Source organism: Giraffa tippelskirchi, chromosome 5 (genome assembly GCF_054371585.1).
Source record: "Giraffa tippelskirchi isolate mGirTip1 chromosome 5, T2T-mGirTip1v1.2.pri, whole genome shotgun sequence".
NCBI classification, from domain to species: Eukaryota; Metazoa; Chordata; class Mammalia; order Artiodactyla; family Giraffidae; genus Giraffa; species Giraffa tippelskirchi.
Window position 1 is genome coordinate 86296749 of NC_137279.1, and position 18895 is coordinate 86315643.

Genomic DNA, 18895 nt, shown 5'->3' on the forward strand with positions numbered 1-18895 from the left:
AATAAAAACAGACAACACAGATATACAAAGGATCATAAGAGATTTTTATCAGCAACTATATGCCAATAAAATGGAAAACTTGGAAGAAATGGACAAATTCTTAGAAAAGTACAACTTTCCAAAACTGAACCAGGAAGAAACAAAAGATCTTAACAGACCCATCACAAGCATGGAAATCGAAACTGTAATCAGAAATCTTCCAGCAAAGAAAAGCCCAGGACCAGGTGGCTTCACAGCTGAATTCTACCAAAAATTTAGGGAAGAGCTAACACCTATCTTACTCAAACTCTTCCAGAAAACTGCAGAAGAAGGTAAACTTCCTAACTCATTCTATGAGGCCACCATCACCCTAATACCAAAACCAGACAAAGATGCCACAAAAAAAGAAAACTACAGGCCAATATCACTGATGAACATAGATGCAAAAATCCTTAATAAAATTCTAGCAAACAGAATCCAACAACATATTAAAAAGATCATACATCATGACCAAGTGGGCTTTATCCCAGGAATGCAAAGATTATTTAATATCCACAAATCAATCAGTGTAATACACCACATTAACAAATTGAAAGATAACAACCATATGACTATCTCAATAGATGCAGTAAAAGCCTTTGACAAAATTCAACATCCATTTACGATAAAAAACCTTCCAGAAAGCAGGAATAGAAGGAACATGCTGCTGCTGCTGCTGCTAAGTTGCTTCAGTTGTGTCCGACTCTGTGCAACCCCACAGACGGCAGCCCACCAGGCTCCGCCGTCACTGGGATTCCTCAAGCAAGAACACTGGCGTGGGTTGCCATTTCCTTCTTGAATGCATGAAAGTGAAAAGTGAAAGTCAAGTCGCTCAGTCGTGTCAGACTCTTCGCGACCCCATGGACTGTAGCCCTCCAGGCTCCTCCATCCATGGGATTTTCCAGGCAAGAGTACTGGAGTGGGTTGCCATTTCCTTCTCCTGGAAGGAACATACCTCAACATAATAAAAGCTATATATATGACAAACCCACAGCAAACATTATCCTCAATGGTGAAAAATTGAAAGCATTTCCCCTTAAGTCAGGAACAAGGCAAGGGTGCCCACTCTCACCACTACTATTCAACATAGTTTTGGAAGTTTTGGCCACAGCAATCAGAGCAGAAAAAGAAATAAAAGGAATCCAGATAGGAAAAGAAGAAGTAAAACTCTCACTGTTTGCAAATGACATGATCCCCTACATAGAAAACCCTGAAGACTCCACCAGAAAATTACTAGAGCTAATCAATGAATATAGTAAAGTTGCAGGATATAAAATTAACACACAGAAATCCCTTGCATTCCTATACACTAACAATGAGAAAACAGAAAGAGAAATTAAGGAAACAATACCATTCACCATTGCAACGAAAAGAATAAAATACTTAGGAATATATCTACCTAAAGAAACAAAAGGCCTATATATCTATAAAACATTGATGAAAGAAATCAAAGAGGACACAAATAGATGGAGAAATATACCATGTTCATGGATTGAAAGAATTAATATAGTGAAAATGAGTATACTACCCAAAGCAATCTATAGATTCAATGCAATCCTTATCAAGCTACCAATGGTATTTTTCACAGAACTAGAACAAATCATTTCACAATTTGTATGGAAATACAAAAAACCTCAAATAGCCAAAGCAATCTTGAGAAAGAATGGAACTGGAGGAATCAACCTGCCTGACTTCAGGCTCTACCACAAAGCCACAGTCATCAAGACAGTATGGTACTGGCACAAAGACAGAAATATAGATCAATGGAATAAAATAGAAAGCCCAGAGATAAATCCACACACCTATGGACAACTTATCTTTGACAAAGGAGGCAAGAATATACTATGGAGAAAAAACAATCTCTTTAACAAGTGGTGCTGGGAAAACTGGTCAACCACTTGTAAAAGAATGAAACTAGAACACTTTCTAACACCATACACAAAAATAAACTCAAAATGGATAAAAGATCTAAATGTAAGACCAGAAACTATAAAACTCCTAGAGGAAAACATAGGCAAAACACACTCTGACATAACTCACAGCCGGATCCTCTATGACCCACCTCCCAGAATATTGGAAATAAGAGCAAAAATAAACAAATGGGACCTAATTAAACTTAAAAGCTTTTGCACAACAAAGGAAACTATAAGCAAGGTGAAAAGACAGCCTTCAGAATGGGAGAAAATAATAGCAAATGAAGCAACGGACAAAGAATTAATCTCAAAAATATACAAGCAACTCCTGCAGCTCAATTCCAGAAAAATAAATGACCCAATCAAAAAATGGGCCAAAGAACTAAATAGACATTTCTCCAAAGAAGACACACAGATGGCTAACAAACACATGAAAAGATGCTCAACATCACTCATTATTAGAGAAATGCAAATCAAAACAACAATGAGGTACCATTTCACGCCAGTCAGAATGGCTGTTATCCAAAAGTCTACAAGCAATAAATGCTGGAGAGGGTGTGGAGAAAAGAGAACCCTCTTACACTGTTGGTGGGAATGCAAACTAGTACAGCCACTATGGAGAACAGTGTGGAGATTCCTTAAAAAACTGGAAATAGAACTGCCATATGACCCAGCAATCCCACTGCCGGGCATACACACCAAGGAAACCAGAATTGAAAGAGACACATGTACCCCAATGTTCATGGCAGAACTGTTTATAATAGCCAGGACTTGGAAGCAACCTAGATGTCCATCAGCAGATGAATGGATAAGGAAGCTGTGGTACATATACACAATGGAATATTACTCAGCCATTAAAAAAATACATTTGAATCAGTTCTAATGAGGTGGATGAAACTGGAGCCCATTATACAGAGTGAAGCCAGAAAGAAAAACACCAATACAGTATACTAACGCATATATACGGAATTTAGAAAGATGGTAACGATAACCCTATATGCGAGACAGAAAAGAGACACAGATGCATAGAACAATCTTTTGGACTCTGTGGGAGAAGGTGAGGGTGGGACAATCTGAGAAAATAGCATTGAAACATGTATATTATCATATGTGAAACAGAACACCAGTCCAGGTTCAATGCATGAGACAAGTGCTCAGGGATGGTGCAATGGGATGACCCTGAGAGACGGGATGAGGAGAGAGGTTGGAGGGGGGTTCAGGATGGGGAACACATGTAAACCCATGGCTGACTCATGTCAATGTATGGCAAAAAACCACTACAATACTGTAAAGTAATTAGCCTCCAACTAAAATAAATTAATTAATTTAAAAAAAGAAAAGGAAATTCACGTTGGTCATCATCTGTAATTTCTTTAACAGGGGCACAGGGATCCCATTGACTTGATAGGCCTCACTTATTCCAGTAACTCTCCTTCTCAAGAACCCCTGAGAGGACAATATTCTAAAGACTGTCTCATGGCTAACTACTGTGTGCACACATGTGGGGTGGAGGGAAGGGGCAGAAAAGATCCCCAGGGTAAGAATACAATGGGGACTGTTGTCCCCACAGTGGAAGTTTATAAAGTCGGGGATATTTAATAAGCTATTACAAATTCCCTACTACTTGTAAATTTTTAAGGAGTTAATTCTTTATAAACAGTATATCATCTTCTATTTTCTTCCTATAAACTTCCAATCTCACAGCCATAAAACACTTTCTAGAACCATCCCTGGAGATATTTAGGAAGCATAAGAGAACAAGTTTGAGTTTTATATGTGGGAGATCTTTGCAAATGTCCAGCTGTCCAGAGAAAAAAATGGGCTGCCTTAAGAAGTGGTAGAGTCCTCATCACTGGAGAGGTCCAGTCATACATCGGAGAATGTCTTCTGTGAGGAGGACAGAGAAGATTTAAATCCTTGGATTGGTAAGATGACTACAACTTGAACATCTACCCTCTGACTTTCCTACTTCCATGTATTTATCTTTTAATACCTCTACGTATTATGTACCTAGTACTATGTATTAGTATTTGTGTTTACCTTCCATAACCCCCAGACTCAAGGTCTGCCTTGAGTCCCATTTGAATTAAAAGCAATGGAGAAAAGTGAAAGTGTTACTTGCTTAGTCGTGTCCGACTCTTTGTCACTCCATGGCCTGTAGCCCGCCAGGCTCCTCTGTCCGTGGGATTCTCCAGGCAAGAATACTGGAGTAAGTTGCCATGTCCTTCTCCAGGGGATGTTCCCAACCCAGGGATCAAACCCAGGTTTCCTGCCTTGCAGGCAGATTCTTTACCATTTGAGCTACCCAGGAAGCCCCGAGAGCAACAGAGGCTTGGAACCAAAGGCAGCTCAATATGTCTATACATTAGTATGGGTGCTGCTACATCAATGAGTATAAAACAAAGGCCTCAGCAGAGTCTGCTGCTGCTGCTAAGTCGCTTCAGTCGTGTCCGACTCTGTGCGACCCCATAGACGGCAGCCCACCAGGCTCCACGTCCCTGGGATTCTCCAGGCAAGAATACTGGAGTGGGTTGCCATTTCCTTCTCCAGTGCAGCAGAGTCTAGAAACAGGAAAAAGAAAGTGCTTCTCCTCACACACTGTCCATCAACCAAGCCCTTTTCCATTTCTTTCTGGAAACACATACACTCTCCCCTCTGACTATTATGCGAATCTAGTCTTTCCCAGAACATCATTCTCCCATAGCACATAAAACTGACACAAAACAGCCTAGTGTTTAAACAACATACACTCACTCGCTTACCTCTCCCCAACTCAGAGGACGGCCCATCACATGGGCCAATACCTTCCTCCCACCACAGTAGTTGTGCTGGGTCTCGAGGGACTATTTAGGATGGGACAACTGCTTAGGAAGCCTCCTCTCACCTCCTCCCCCACTGAAACCTGCTGAACTTGAATTGAAAGCATTTCCCAAGATCAAGACTCAAAGGTAAAGGTATCAAATTGGGGAAAGGGGTGAATGCACGGATGACAGGAGATGAACCTGTCACTCATGGGACACCAGGACTAAGCCAGTCAGCTGACCAGGCCTTTGGTCCTTGCCTTCTCTCTGCTCCAGCTGCAGCCTCTCAACACTGTTGCTGGTTAGAGCAGACCACCCCACAGATAAGGGAAGGATTCTGCCCAGAGAGTAGCCTAGAAAGAAAAGCTACCCCACGCCCACCTACTCTGCATCTCTCTTCACCAGAGTTTGTGGTTCAGAGTCACTTACCTTTTTCTTCTTCTTCAGAATCACTTTCACTCCATCCACGGAAACCATAATGCTCACCTTCTTCTTCTTGATGTTCTTGGCTTTAAACTCATACTGCAAGTGAGAAGAGAACAAAGAAGCGCAATCCAGTTAGATCAGCGCATCTGCAGAGACCCCGAGAGCCTGTAACCTGGAAAAGAGGGCCACGGATGGGCGTAAGGAGCTGGTGCAGTTTCTGGGGACATGAAACACCTCAGGGGATGTAAAAGCAGGTGGATGTCTGTGGGCAGGGGCTTGGCGATATTTGGGTTGGAACAGGGACTCTGAATGGTCACTGGTGTCACACTCAGCTATCACACTGGGCCATGGGAATGGATCTGATCTATTCTATCAAGAGGAAAACAGAGCCTACTTTGAGAATCTCATGAGAAATCCAGAACCTTCCCTCAGTAAATCATTCTGACATTTAATGACTTTCATTAAATGAAAAGTCAGTCAAGTTTTCCTCGAGTCTACCCAAATGCTGCTGAGACTCTATTCCATCCTCAACGAAGATTAAGAAGAGCTGGAATCCATCCTCAGATCAGGATTTTTACATTCTTAAAGATCATTATGAAATCTAAGTTATTCTCTACAAGGTCAAACCCCAAATTCCTTTATCTGCAGGTCAGTCTCCAGATCTACCCACTAGTCTGAAATATTTTAGACAGTATTCTAAAAGGGATCTGACTACTGATGGCTACAAGGGAGGGCATCACATCACAAGCCCTATATTCTAAACTTCTATCTGCAATCCTGAACAGGCCTGCTTCAACCACAAACTACACTGCTGATAGATGCTGGCTTTCATCCTCAATCCCAGATATTCTTCTATTACATTTCTCATTCACAGCCATTTCTTATGTTTGCGCAGGTATTCAGAATGGTGATATAACTCTACATTTTCTTCACTGAACTTCATTCTAAGCATTTATCCATTTTCATCTGGTCCCCATCTTGGTATCACGACCTATCAAACTTACCTGCCCAGCTCTCTATTCAAACATTTGGGGTAGAGATTTAAAAATAATAATACAGGACCCAGGACCAAAATCTCTACTCCAACCCATAGGCTCTCTTCTCTGGGACCTTTTATACTCAAGACCCCTCCCCACCATGCCACCACCCAAGCTTGGTAAGGTACCAGCTCCTTGCCTGTACATCCAAAACCTATTTCTACTTTGTATTTTGAAAGACATGAATCTAATCCACCCTAACAAGATAAAAACATAACTTACCTTGAAAATCTCATGAGAAATCTAGAACCTTTCCTTGGCCATGCTGTTCAATACTCTGAGTTTAAGAACTCAGATGAGAGCTTCCTACCCTGCCTGTACTCGATCCCTTCCACTGAAATGTCAGCTCATTTTCTTGTTCTGTTGCACAGTTAGTGCTGATGCCCCTTGGCTGTCTGCTTCTTAGAGATAAGGGCACAACCCGGCTAACTGAGGTGAAGCATTTTTCTTCACATCATCAGGGCAGGTTCTGGTTTACTGCTGATCTGAGTTTCTAGGTGATGGCAACATAAATCACTCCCCAGTCTGGTGGTCATCTCTCTTACCCTCCCAATCACTCTATCCTGTCAACAGCTGTCCTTTTTACCAGAGATCCTGAAAGAAGAGCAGCAGACACATAGGAGAAAGAGAAGAAAACATCAACTTCAGACTCTGTTTCAGAGTCTGGGAACCCAGAGCCAATTAAGAATCATACAGTAAAGGACAGGGAGACGTGCTATCTGTACTGGAGTCTGGCTTATGAGACAGCCTTGGTCATGTTACAAATTGCTCTCTAATTCAATGGCTGTAAGCTGGTGGAGGGTAGAGCTATGTGATCGGCATGCAACTCAAAACACAGCTACAATCTGCAGGGTGTCCCCCCGACTGCAGCATTCTGCTCAGGTGCAGCACTAGATGAACTGAAATTATCTCTGGGTGGGAGAGCCAGCATGAGACTCTTAAGTCTGCTGACTTTGGCCTTGTGCCCACTGGGAGAGGTGAACCAGCTCCATTTCCTGGCCACACCTGCATTTACCTCTGCTCACAGGCTTTCAATGAACACAGTCTTTCAGCTGTGCCTCCCTTGGAAACAAATCACTAAAATCACAGCTGCTCCTGCCAGTAGAAGGAGTGCAGAGGGGTGTGTTCTGATGAGCTCAGGTGGGAGATAAGGGCTTAAGAGTCCAGGAAACACCTGGAGGTGGACAAAACCTGCCCCAGACAGGCCAATCTCTGCCTGCTTTATTGTCTTTGCTCTTATCCAGTATGTCACTCGCACAAGCTCCACATACTTCCTTCTTCCCTCTTTCCAGCAACAAATCAAAGCAGTGAATGTTAAGGGCTTCCCTGGTAGCTCAGTCAGTAGAGAATCTGCCTGTAGTTCAGGAGACCCAGCTTCGATTCCTGGGTTGGGGAGACTCCCCTGGAGAAGGAAATGGCAACCTACTTCAGTATTCGTGCCTGGAAAATCCCATGGGCAGAGGAACCTGGAAGGCTACAGTCCATGGGGTCACAAGAGTCAGACACAACTGAGCAACTAAACCACCATCTCTGCAAGGCACGATGTCACTTCCTTGCCCTGGTTCTAGACAGCATATTATTGCCGGCTGAATCAGACCCATAAATGGCTTCTATTTCCAGAAAAATATGACTATGTTGCTTTATTGTTTGGTCCATGGTCCTATTGGCTTCATTCTCTTTGGGATTTTTTTAAAATCAATATCCCTGCCCCCAAACCAAGGCTGGCAAGAGATGCCCAACCAGCTCTTTGCCTGTATATCTAAAATCTAAACCATTTCCATAGTTCGTACTTTGACAACCATGCTGCTGCTAAGTTGCTTCAGTCATGTCCAACTCTGTGCAACCCCATAGACAGCAGCCCACCAGGCTCCCCTATCCCTGGGATTCTCCAGGCAAGAATACTGGAGTGGGTTGCCATTTCCTTCTCCAATGCACAAAAGTGAAAAGGGAAAGTGAAGTCACTCAGTCGTGTCTGACTCTTCATGACCCCATGGACTGCAGCCTACCAGGCTCCTCCGTCCATGGGATTTTCCAGGCAAGAGTACTGGAGTGGGGTGCCATTGCCCTCTCCGTGACACCTATGGCCATGTCTTTAATACCCTGATCTTAAGAACTCAAAATGCAACTAAGCATTCTCTTTGGAACTAGAAAACAGCCTCTAATTCCATCACTGTCATAGTTCCAGATGGCTCTTCTTTGGTGTGTGGGCTCAGTGACAACATGGAAACGCATGACCAAATGACTGCATTAGAATCTCAATGACAGTGACAACACACAGGTGTTCCTCCTTACAACAGCTGGTGGGATGCTCTCTGGAGTGCTTCAAAGTGAAGAGGGGCAAGAGAGGCAGGAAACAGGCTTCCAGGCCCCATGATAGCTGCTAGTATGTACTACCTGAGCGATGCTAAGGCTCTTAGGTTGGACACACTCTGCACCTACTCCACATGTCTGGTGGTCGGATGTCTCAAACCCTTTCCAACCAGAGAACAGGTACTCAAATTGTAGTTCTGTTGAAAACCAGGGAAATGAAATCAAGTGTCTGAAAAGGTTCAAATCTTTATTATTATAAAACCATTTATTTATATGGCAATCATACTTCATTTGGACAATCATGTTATTATGCTCATTGGGGGACAGAAAATGGATTTTAAAAAGAGAAGATGATAGGAGTGGCCAGGAGAACAGAGAAGAGGCTCACAAGGACAAGCTCTCCTCTTTCTCAGACTGCACTATTCCAAGGGGTAGGCAGGTCCAGGAGGAAGCGTCTGTGTTCTGTGGGGTAGGAATCTAGTCTGCCCAGGTTTTGCCAGAGGCCGAAGAACAAACAGGACTGCTGGTGCCACCATCTGCGGCCCAGGCCAGCCTTCCACAAAGGCCACGCCAGCTCTGAAGTCTGTGCCAACAGGCCTGGCCCTTCCTCCAGTGCAGCCAGGCTGACCTGATCTATTTGCTTTGCTAGTCAGAGCCCCACCAGCAAGGACAGATTAAGCCCGACAAGACCTGACCTTTTAGGAAACAAAACAAAACATTATAAGCCCTGGAACACTAACCGCTGACTAGAAAGACCAAGTGTCTAGGTTCATAAACAAGAGCCTGGGGACCCTGTGTGGGAATAGTAGCCATGGAACTTAGTGTGCTGTGCCAACCAGTGAGGCCCGGGAAGGGGAGACTGGGCAGAGGGAGGGGCCCGGATTCAGCAGGTGCCAGGAGTAAACACTCAACCAGGGACGTGAGTAAGAACGTCGGCTGGAAGTCAGTGAGCTGCTAACAGAACAGGTTATCTCTGAGGCCCCAGTGCTTCCTTGTCCCCAACTCCCAGGACTAGCTCCTAATCTTGTGTGTCTCCAGTTCCAACTACAGGGCATCCAAGAACGGAAAGCAGGAGGTCTGTAACAGAGGTGTGTGTTAATGAAGGGACTGGCGCAGTCCTGCTGTACTGCAGAAATAAGTATTAATAACAGAATCACTTTCTTAGGAGTCAGGGGGAAGCTTGGGGCTATATAGACAGACAGACAGAGAGACAGACACACACACATCCATCTCCATGATAATGTCTAGCTCCCTGACGAATCCTGGATTTTTTTAATAAGGATCTTTGGTTCTTCAATTACCTCGTCTACAACTTGCCTAGTGTTGCACTCTCATAAGCTACATACGAAGCCGATCCTCTCTCCTCCATAAAATTTCCTTTATCCAGCTCCTTCCCACTGTCCCCACAATGCTTCCAGGTATGAATCAAAGTGTTACTTGACCCAGAGAGGAGATTTAGTTTGCAAACATCGACAGTGATGTTCTTGCGTGGCCAAGCCCCTGGCTTATAATCAGCTGTGTTTACCACCTTTCTAGAATAAGTCATGGCTTTGCTTCCTGCGAGCGACCACAGAAAATTTAAAATGAATTCTGGTAGTGCGATTAGGCATTTTACTCACATTCTGCCCACAGTCTCGGGTTCAAAAGCGCAAACACATCTCTACAGCAAAACTGTAAGCACTTCAACCAAAGGCACCACTGTCTTATAAACGGTTTGTAGAAAATGATTTTGTACTTAAAGTTTGAAAGTTTAACAACATACTTGCGTGTGTGCATGCTCAGTAGCTTCAGTCGTGTGTGACTCTTTGTGACCCTATGGACTGTAGCCTGCCAGGCTCCTCTGTCCATGGGATTTTCCAGGCAAGAATACTGGAGTGGGTTGCCATGCCCTCCTCCAGGGAATCTTCCTGACCCAGAGATCTAACTTGCGTCTCCTGCATTGCAGGCAGATTCTTTATCCTCTGAGCTATAGGAAAAGTCCTGATTCCACTTACATGAGGTACGTAAGAGTAGTCAAATTCACAGAGACAGAAAGTAGAATGGTGGTCATCAGGGGCTGGGGAAAGGGGAGAATGAGTGAGCATTTAATGAGTACAGAGTTTCAGTTTGGGAAGAAGAAAAGATCTGGAGACAGACAATGATGATAGTTGCACAACACAAATGCTGTGCATAGATTTCATAGAACTGTATGTTTGAGAATGGTTGAGATGGACAATTTAAAGTATATTTTACTAGTAGAAGATAAACATCTGACAACACTGTAACAAACACATTTCTTCTCATGGCAAGTCCACTTTAATTCTGCTTGTGCAAGGACATTTCTGTTACTCTCCCACATGCAAGTCAAACATGCCATACTTTTCCATACTTCCATGTAATTGCATTTGCTAATGTTTATGCCCAGAATGCCCTCCCCCTACCATCCGCTTGATGAACTCCTGCTTATTCTTAAAATATATACTCAGCCTGCTCCACAGCAAAGCCTTACAGGTCAACTCCCACTTCCCATATCCTCCCACAGAACTACACCATTAACGTGGCTGCTACTGCCATATGGGAGCCTCTACTATCACTCACCATTGATAGGGCGTGTATTTCCCACTAGGTCAGGCCCTCCTTGAGAGCAGGAAACATCTTACACATATTTGTACCCAAGAATACAGCACCAGGACACAGGACGGTGATAAATTAATGTCAAATAAATTAATGAACACAGCTGACAGGGGTTATTTACCAAGTCTGAGAAAACATAACACTGTCCACAAAGATAAAATAAATCTCCCATAAGTTAATTAACTGATTAACAACTCAAGTTATTAAAACCTAGGTTCCATTCCATGAGTATAAAGACTGTAAGAAGATCTGACTTTCTTTAATTCTTTTAAACTCCACAGCTTGCTGATAAGTACCTTATCTTTTGCTTGATCCATACTTCATTAAGTGAAATAATTTAGAGCCTCCATCATTGGTCAAGGCTGTTCTCAATCAACTCACGGCACAGAGGTGACAAGTCAACAGGATGGTCATGCAGATGAACCTCTGTTCTCTGGGCGACCCAGGTTCCCTAAGTCCCAGCTCCTGTGCCAATGGAGCCAGAATCTGAAGGACCGGGCCACCCAAGAGCATGCATGCAGTCATTGACACTGTTGCATGGCTCAGTAACTTGTACTGTTCATTCCTATGAAACCTCAGAAATTTGAGCAAGACAAAGACCAAAGCTGGTACTGAATCCACATTCTAGAATACCTGAGGTTTTTTGGGAATACTAGGTACAGACATTTAGTTTCTATCAACCTCAAGCCCAGCATAACTTATTTTAGCAAGACATATCACTGAAAGTTGGGTATAAATAAAATCCCCATCAAGTGCACATTATTTAAAAGAAAGCAGAGAAGCTACCTTTTAAAGAAAGGAATATTCATTGCCATTGTAACATAAATGTAGAATTTACGTATTCACCCAGTTCTGTAGACCAGCATATCTAAAACCTGTTTTAAATTCCTCTTGGGATACCTGATAAAATGGCAGAATGTGTATCCAGAGCCAGACCTCAGAGATGCTCATTCAGTCAATCTGGGATAGGGCCAGAAGCTGGCTGCTGCTGCTGCTTTTTTTTTTTTTAATACAGGAGGCAATACAGGTCACATTGTTCACAAACATTACTCTGGGTCATAGAAGCATACTACAAGAGCTTTTACATATTTTTATTTGTATCCAGAATTGCCTTAGACAAAAATCAAAGCATCTTGATTATATATGAAAATACTATATTTTAAATGTAGAGGCTATTATAACAATTAAAATATAGATTCTTAGGAAAGCACCACTGCTATTTACAGTTATCCATTTTCTAAATCAAAGGCATTAAAATGACAACTATTATGGTGGGAGGGAATTACGCTGGGTGGTAGATATCAGGTGTTCATACATTGTGTTTTACATGTTTTGTATCTCTGAAATATTTTTTACATTAAAAAGCATTTTTACTTTACAAATATCTTTTCAAATTAGTACTAACATTACTTACACCCTGATAAATGGTAAAGAAATGGAGTACACTCATAGAAAAAATATACAGTAAGAGAAAAAAATACATATAGATGTTCAATCTCACTAATCAAAAGGCAAATTAAATGAGATTCCATTTTAATGTACCAAATTGTCAAATATTTTTACAAAATGATAGTTGTCAATTATAATGAGAATATGATAGGAAAGAAATTCTAGTGAGGGTATGATAAGAGAGATACATATATACTACTGCTGGGAATCTAAATTGGTACAACTTTTTAGGAAAGCAATTTATAAATATGTATCAGTCCTAATGGCAACCCACTCCAGTACTCTTGCCTGGAAAATCCCATGGATGGAGGAGCCTGGCGGGCTGCAGTCCATGGGGTCGCTAAGAGTTGGACATGACAGCGACTTCACTTTCACTTTTCCCTTTCATGCATTGGAGAAGGAAATGGCAACCCACTCCAGTGTTCTTGCCTGGAGAATCCCAGGGATGGGGAAGCCTGGTGGGCTGCCATCTATGGGGTTGCACAGAGTCGGACACGACTGAAGCAACTTAGCAGCATCAGTCCTAAAAACTGCTTATACCTTTTGATCTCAGTACTCCCATCAACAAATTATCCTAAAAAAAAAACAGTCACAGACTGGCATCAAGATCTGTGTTCAAGGATTTTTAGCATATCAATCATGCAGAGGCTCAAAAATTTACACTAACATACAAGTGAACAAAAAAAGTAGTTTCTCCTTCTTTCTATAAGCATCTTTCATCTTGGTGTGAAGGTTTTATTCCTAGTTACTATGTAAGTTAGGGGAGATTTGACATTTGTCCTCTTAAGGTAATTTTGTCTACTTTGGTTTAAGACAGCAGTCCTCAGGATTAACACATTCTTCTTTTGGATCATCTTTCAGGATATCATCCTTCCTTCCCCTTTCTTCCCAAGGAGATCCAGGGTCACAAATGGCATGAGTAATTTAGAAATTCAGTTTGAATGGTAGGAGAGAAGGTAACTTTCCCAACTTTCCACGCATGTGTGTGTGCTCAGCCACTCAGTCATGACTGACTCTTTGTGACCTCATGGACTGTAGCCCATCAGGTTCCTCTGTCCATGGGATTTTCCAGGCAAGAATACTGGAGTGGGTTGCCACTTCCTTCTCCAGGGGATCTTTCCAACCCAGGGATAGAACCCACATCGCCTGCATTGGCAGGTGATTGATTCTTTACCACTGAGTGACCTGGGAAGCTCTCCTCTTAAAACGGCTACACTGGCTACTGGTATACATTGTCATTTTTTTCTTCTTTTTCATTGAATTGTAATTAGCATGCAATATTATATTAGTTTCAGGTGTACAACATAGTGATTCTATATTTTCATACATTATAAAATGTTTACCTTGACAAGCCTATTTACCATCTGTCACCATACAGAGTTATTCCAATATTATTGACTATAGTTTCTATGGGGGCTTCCCTCACAGCTCAGTTAGTAAAGAATCTGCCTGCAATGCAGAAGACCCCAGTTCAATTCCTGGGTCAGGAAGATCCACTGGAGAAGGGATAAGCTACCCACTCCACTATTCTTGGGCTTCCCTTGTGGCTCAGCTGGTAAAAAATCTGCCCGCAATGCGGGAGACCTGGGTTCGATCCCTGGGTTGGGAAGATCCCCTGGAGAAGGGGAAGGCTACCCACTCCAGTATTCTGGCTTGGAGAATTCCATGGAGTATGCAGTCCATGGGGTTGCAAAGAGTTGGACACAACTGAGCGACTTTCACTTCATTTAATTTCACTTCACAGTTCCTATGCTGTACTAGATCCATAATGTGACTTATTTATTTTATAGCTAGAAGTTTGTACCTCACCTCTTAATCTCTTTCACCTATTTCACCCGTGTCCCAAAAACCCTTCCCCCTTAGGCAACCACCAGATTATTCTCTGTATCTATGAATCTGTTTCTGTTTTGTTTTTGTTTTTTAGATTCTGCATATAAGTGAAATCTATACTGTATTTGCCTTTCTCTGATTTACTTCACTTAGCATAATACCCTCTAGGTCCACATATGTTGACACAAATGGAAAGATTTTGTTCTTTTTTATGGCTGAGTAATATTCCAGTAATATTTTATGGCTGAGTACTTTTTTTTTTTTAATAAATTTATTTATTTTTGTTGGGGGCTAATTACTTTACAATATTGTAATAGTTTTTGCCATACATTGACATGAATCAGCCATGGGTTTACATGTGTTCCCCTTCCTGGACCCCCCACCCACCTCCCTCCCCATCCCATCCCTCTGGGTCATCCCATTGCCCCGGCCCTGAGCCCTTGTCTCATGCATTGAACATGGAATGGTGTTCTGTTTCACATATGATAATATACATGTTTCAATGCTATTCTCCCAGAACGTCCCACCCTCACCTTCTCCCTCAGAGTCCATAAAATTGTTCTATGCATCTGTGTCTCTTATTCTGTCTCGCATATAGGGTTATCGTTACCATCTTTCAAATTCCATATATATGCATTAGTATACTGTATTGTTGTTTTTCTTTCTGGCTTACTTCACTCTGTATAATGGGCTCCAGTTTCATCCATCTCAGTAGAACCGATTCAAATGTATTTTTTTTTAATGGCTGAGTAATATTCCATTGTGTATATGTACCACAGCTTCCTTATCCATTCGTCTGCTGATGGACATCTAGGTTGCTTCCATGTCCTGGCTATTGTAAACAGTGCTGCGATGAACATTGGGGTACACGCGTCTCTTTCAATTCTGTTTTCCTCGGTATATATGCCCAGCAGGGGGATTGCTGGGTCATATGGCAGTTCTATTCCCAGTTTTTTAAGGAATCTCCACACTGTTCTCCATAGTGGCTGTACTAGTTTGCATTCCCACCAACAGTGTAAGAGGGTTCCCTTTTCTCCACACCCTCTCCAGCATTTATTGCTTGTAGACTTTTGGATAGCAGCCATTCTGACTGGTGTGAAATGATACCTCATTGTGGTTTTGATTTGCATTTCTCTAATAATGAGTGATGTTGAGCATCTTTTCATGTGTTTGTTAGCCATCTGTATGTCTTCTTTGGAGAAATGTCTGTTTAGTTCTTTGGCCCATTTTTTGATTGGGTCGTTTATTTTTCGGGAATTCAGCTGCAGAAGTTGCTTGTATATTTTTGAGATTAATTGTTTGTCTGTAGCTTCATTTGCTATTATTTTCTCCCATTCTGAAGGCTGTCTTTTCACCTTGCTTATAGTTTCCTTTGTTGTGCAAAAGCTTTTAATTTTAATTAGGTCCCATTTGTTTATTTTTGCTTTTATTTCCAATATTCTGGGAGGTGGGTCATGGAGGATCCTGCTGTGATTTATGTCGGAGAGTGTTTTGCCTATGTTTTCCTCTAGGAGTTTTATAGTTTCTGGTCTTACATTTAGATCTTTAATCCATTTTGAGTTTATTTTTGTGTACGGTGTTAGGAAGTGTTCTAGTTTCATTCTTTTACAAGTGGTTGATCAGTTTTCCCAGCACCACTTGTTAAAGAGATTGTCTTTTCTCCATTGTATATTCTTGCCTCCTTTGTCGAAGATAAGGTGTCCATATGTGCGTGGGTTTATCTCTGGGCTTTCTATTTTGTTCCATTGATCTATATTTCTATCTTTGTGCCAGTACCCTACTGTCTTGATGACTGTGGCTTTGTAGTAGAGCCTGAAGTCAGGCAGGTTGATTCCTCCAGTTCCATTCTTCTTCCTCAAGATTGCTTTGGCTATTCGAGGTTTCTTATATTTCCATACAAATTGTGAGATGATTTGTTCTAGTTCTGTGAAAAATACCATTGGTAGCTTGATAGGAATTGCATTGAATCTATAGATTGCTTTGGGTAGTATACTCATTTTCACTATATTAATTCTTCCAATCCATGAACACGGTATATTTCTCCATCTGTTTGTGTCCTCTTTGATTTCTTTCATCAGTGTTTTATAGTTTTCTATATATAAGTCTTTTGTTTCTTTAGGTAGATATATTCCTAAGTATTTTATTCTTTTTGTTGCAGTGGTGAATGGTATTGTTTCCTTAATTTCTCTTTCTGTTTTCTCATTATTGGAGTATAGGAATGCAAGGGATTTCTGTGTGTTAATTTTATATTCTGCAACTTTACTATATTCATTGATCAACTCTAGTAATTTTCTAGTAGAGTCTTTAGGGTTTTCTATGTAGAGGATCATGTCATCTGCAAACAGTGAGAGTTTTACTTCTTCTTTTCCTATCTGTATTCCTTTTATTTCTTTTTCAGCTCTGATTGCTTTGGCCAAAACTTCCAAAACTATGTTGAATAGTAGTGGTGAAAGTGGGCATCCTTGCCTTGTTCCTGACTTTAGGGGAAATGCTTTCAATTTTTCACCATTGAGGATAATGTTTGCTGTGGGTTTATCATATATAGCTTTTATTATGTTGAGATATGTTCCTTCTATTCCTGCTTTCTGGATGGCTGAGTACTTTTATGTGTCACATCTTCTTTAACCATTCATTGATGGGCACTTGAGTTGCTTCCATATGTCAGTTATTGTAAATAATGCTACTGTGAAGACAGTATATATATCTTCTTGAATTAGTGTTTTCATTTTCTTTAGATAAATACCCAAAAGTGTAATAGCTGAATCATATGATAGTTCTACTTTTAGTTTTTTTTTTTTGAAGAATTTCCATATTGTTTTCCATGGCTGAACCATTTACATTTCCAGCAACATGAGGTTCACATGAGGGTTCCCTTTTCTCCACATCCTTATCATCACTTTTTTCTCATCTTTTTGGTAACAGTCATTCTGACAGGTATGAGGTGATATTTCACTGTGATTTTGATTTGTATTTCCCTAACGATTAGTGATGCTGACCATCTTTACATGTGCCTATTGGTCATCTGTATGCTTTGTTTGCAAAAAAATTTATTTAAGCCCTATGCTCATTTTTTAATTGGGTTGTTTCCTTTTTTGATATGAAGTTATAGGAGTTATATCAACCCCTTATCCAATACATTGTTCACAAATATCTTCTCTCATTCAGTAGGTGAATTTTGTTGGTTTCCTTCCCTGTGCAAAAGCTTCTGAAATATTTTATCAACAAAAATTTAGAGAAATTCTTGTGTTTGAATTGTTTGGGATCACAAATGTTGACCAGATATTTCATCTTATGAAGAAGCCACTGCCTAAAGAGAGGAAAATAGTTCCCTAGGTTCATTCGCAGAAAACGGAAGTCTGAAACTCATACCTTCTGACTCTTAGCCCTGTGCTCAACATCTGTTCCCTATAGCCCCAGGACCCCACCAGCCCAGAGTCTTGGCTCCAGAAAATAAAATCATCATTCATTCCTCCCTTCATCTAATACATGTGTAATGAGCTCTCAGATATGCAGGCAACTCCATTTATGAGAGGAAGCAAGAAAAGGAGGAAGAACTTACTGGAAATTAACTTCACAGGATCTAGACTAGTCTCAGATTACTCAATGGAAAGCACACAATCTACACCCCAAATTCTTTCCCATACTAATCGCACTGGCTGCCCTCATTTCCTTTGTTGCTTCCCACCCTATTCCACACCCCAGGACACATGTCAATGACCTGGGAAGGGCACAGAATGCTAATGAGGACAGAAAAACATGGCAAAGGGGCCCTCTGAACATAAGGAGGGCTTCAGGGCAGGAAACATCCAAGTTCACTGCTTTCTGGATCACTGTGAAGTGGGGCGAGAGGTTCATCTAAACACAGATGTTCAGTGGGAGGGAGACCTTTTCACAGTGTGGAGAGACCGGCATGATGGTAGAGGGCAAAGTAAACAGGCCCTTGGATGACAGACAGCGGCAGCCTCAAGTGCAGGCAATTTCAGGCCGTGTACTCAAGGGAGCCTCTGAGTGGTGGCTGCTCCCTGCAGAGAGAAGACTAGACAGGCCCTGGAATACAGCCATCACTTTCTTTGACTGGGAGCATGCTGACAGGTCACGGGGAGCTGAACAACACCCCAAATGATTAAGGGGCCCAAAGGGGTGATTTATGAAGCAAGATAAGTACCACTGCTACTAATAACCCACTGATTTCAGGCTGCCTTTCCCTCCACTAGCTCTTGCAGCACAGTAAAAACACGTATTAGAACCTCCTCCTTTTAAGTAAAATCAGAGGCATAGATGGGTGAAAAGCCAAAAATAAAACAACAAATCCTGACTGTGACCAATTCTATCCTTCTCCTCTAATATCTAACCCAGACCATCCTCTAGATGGTTAACACAGTATCTCATATAAGTAAGAAGATAAGGGACATTAAAATCATCTTCCAGAGGAAGAAAATAAAGACACAGCAGTGCTTAAACAGAATAACTCATATCTACACACACACGCCTGAAGGAG

The 18895-nt window shown here is 41.6% G+C and overlaps 1 protein-coding gene across 2 annotated transcripts in view; it reads right to left on the minus strand.

The window, feature by feature from the left end:
- NOS1AP (nitric oxide synthase 1 adaptor protein) overlaps window positions 1-18895 on the minus strand; it is a 339905-nt gene that overhangs the window by 94180 nt on the left and 226830 nt on the right. For both annotated transcript variants that reach the window (XM_081491516.1, XM_081491514.1), the window contains exon 3: window positions 5162-5254. In XM_081491516.1, coding sequence (XP_081347642.1) covers window positions 5162-5254 — 93 coding nt within the window. The remainder of the gene's footprint in view (window positions 1-5161; window positions 5255-18895) is intronic.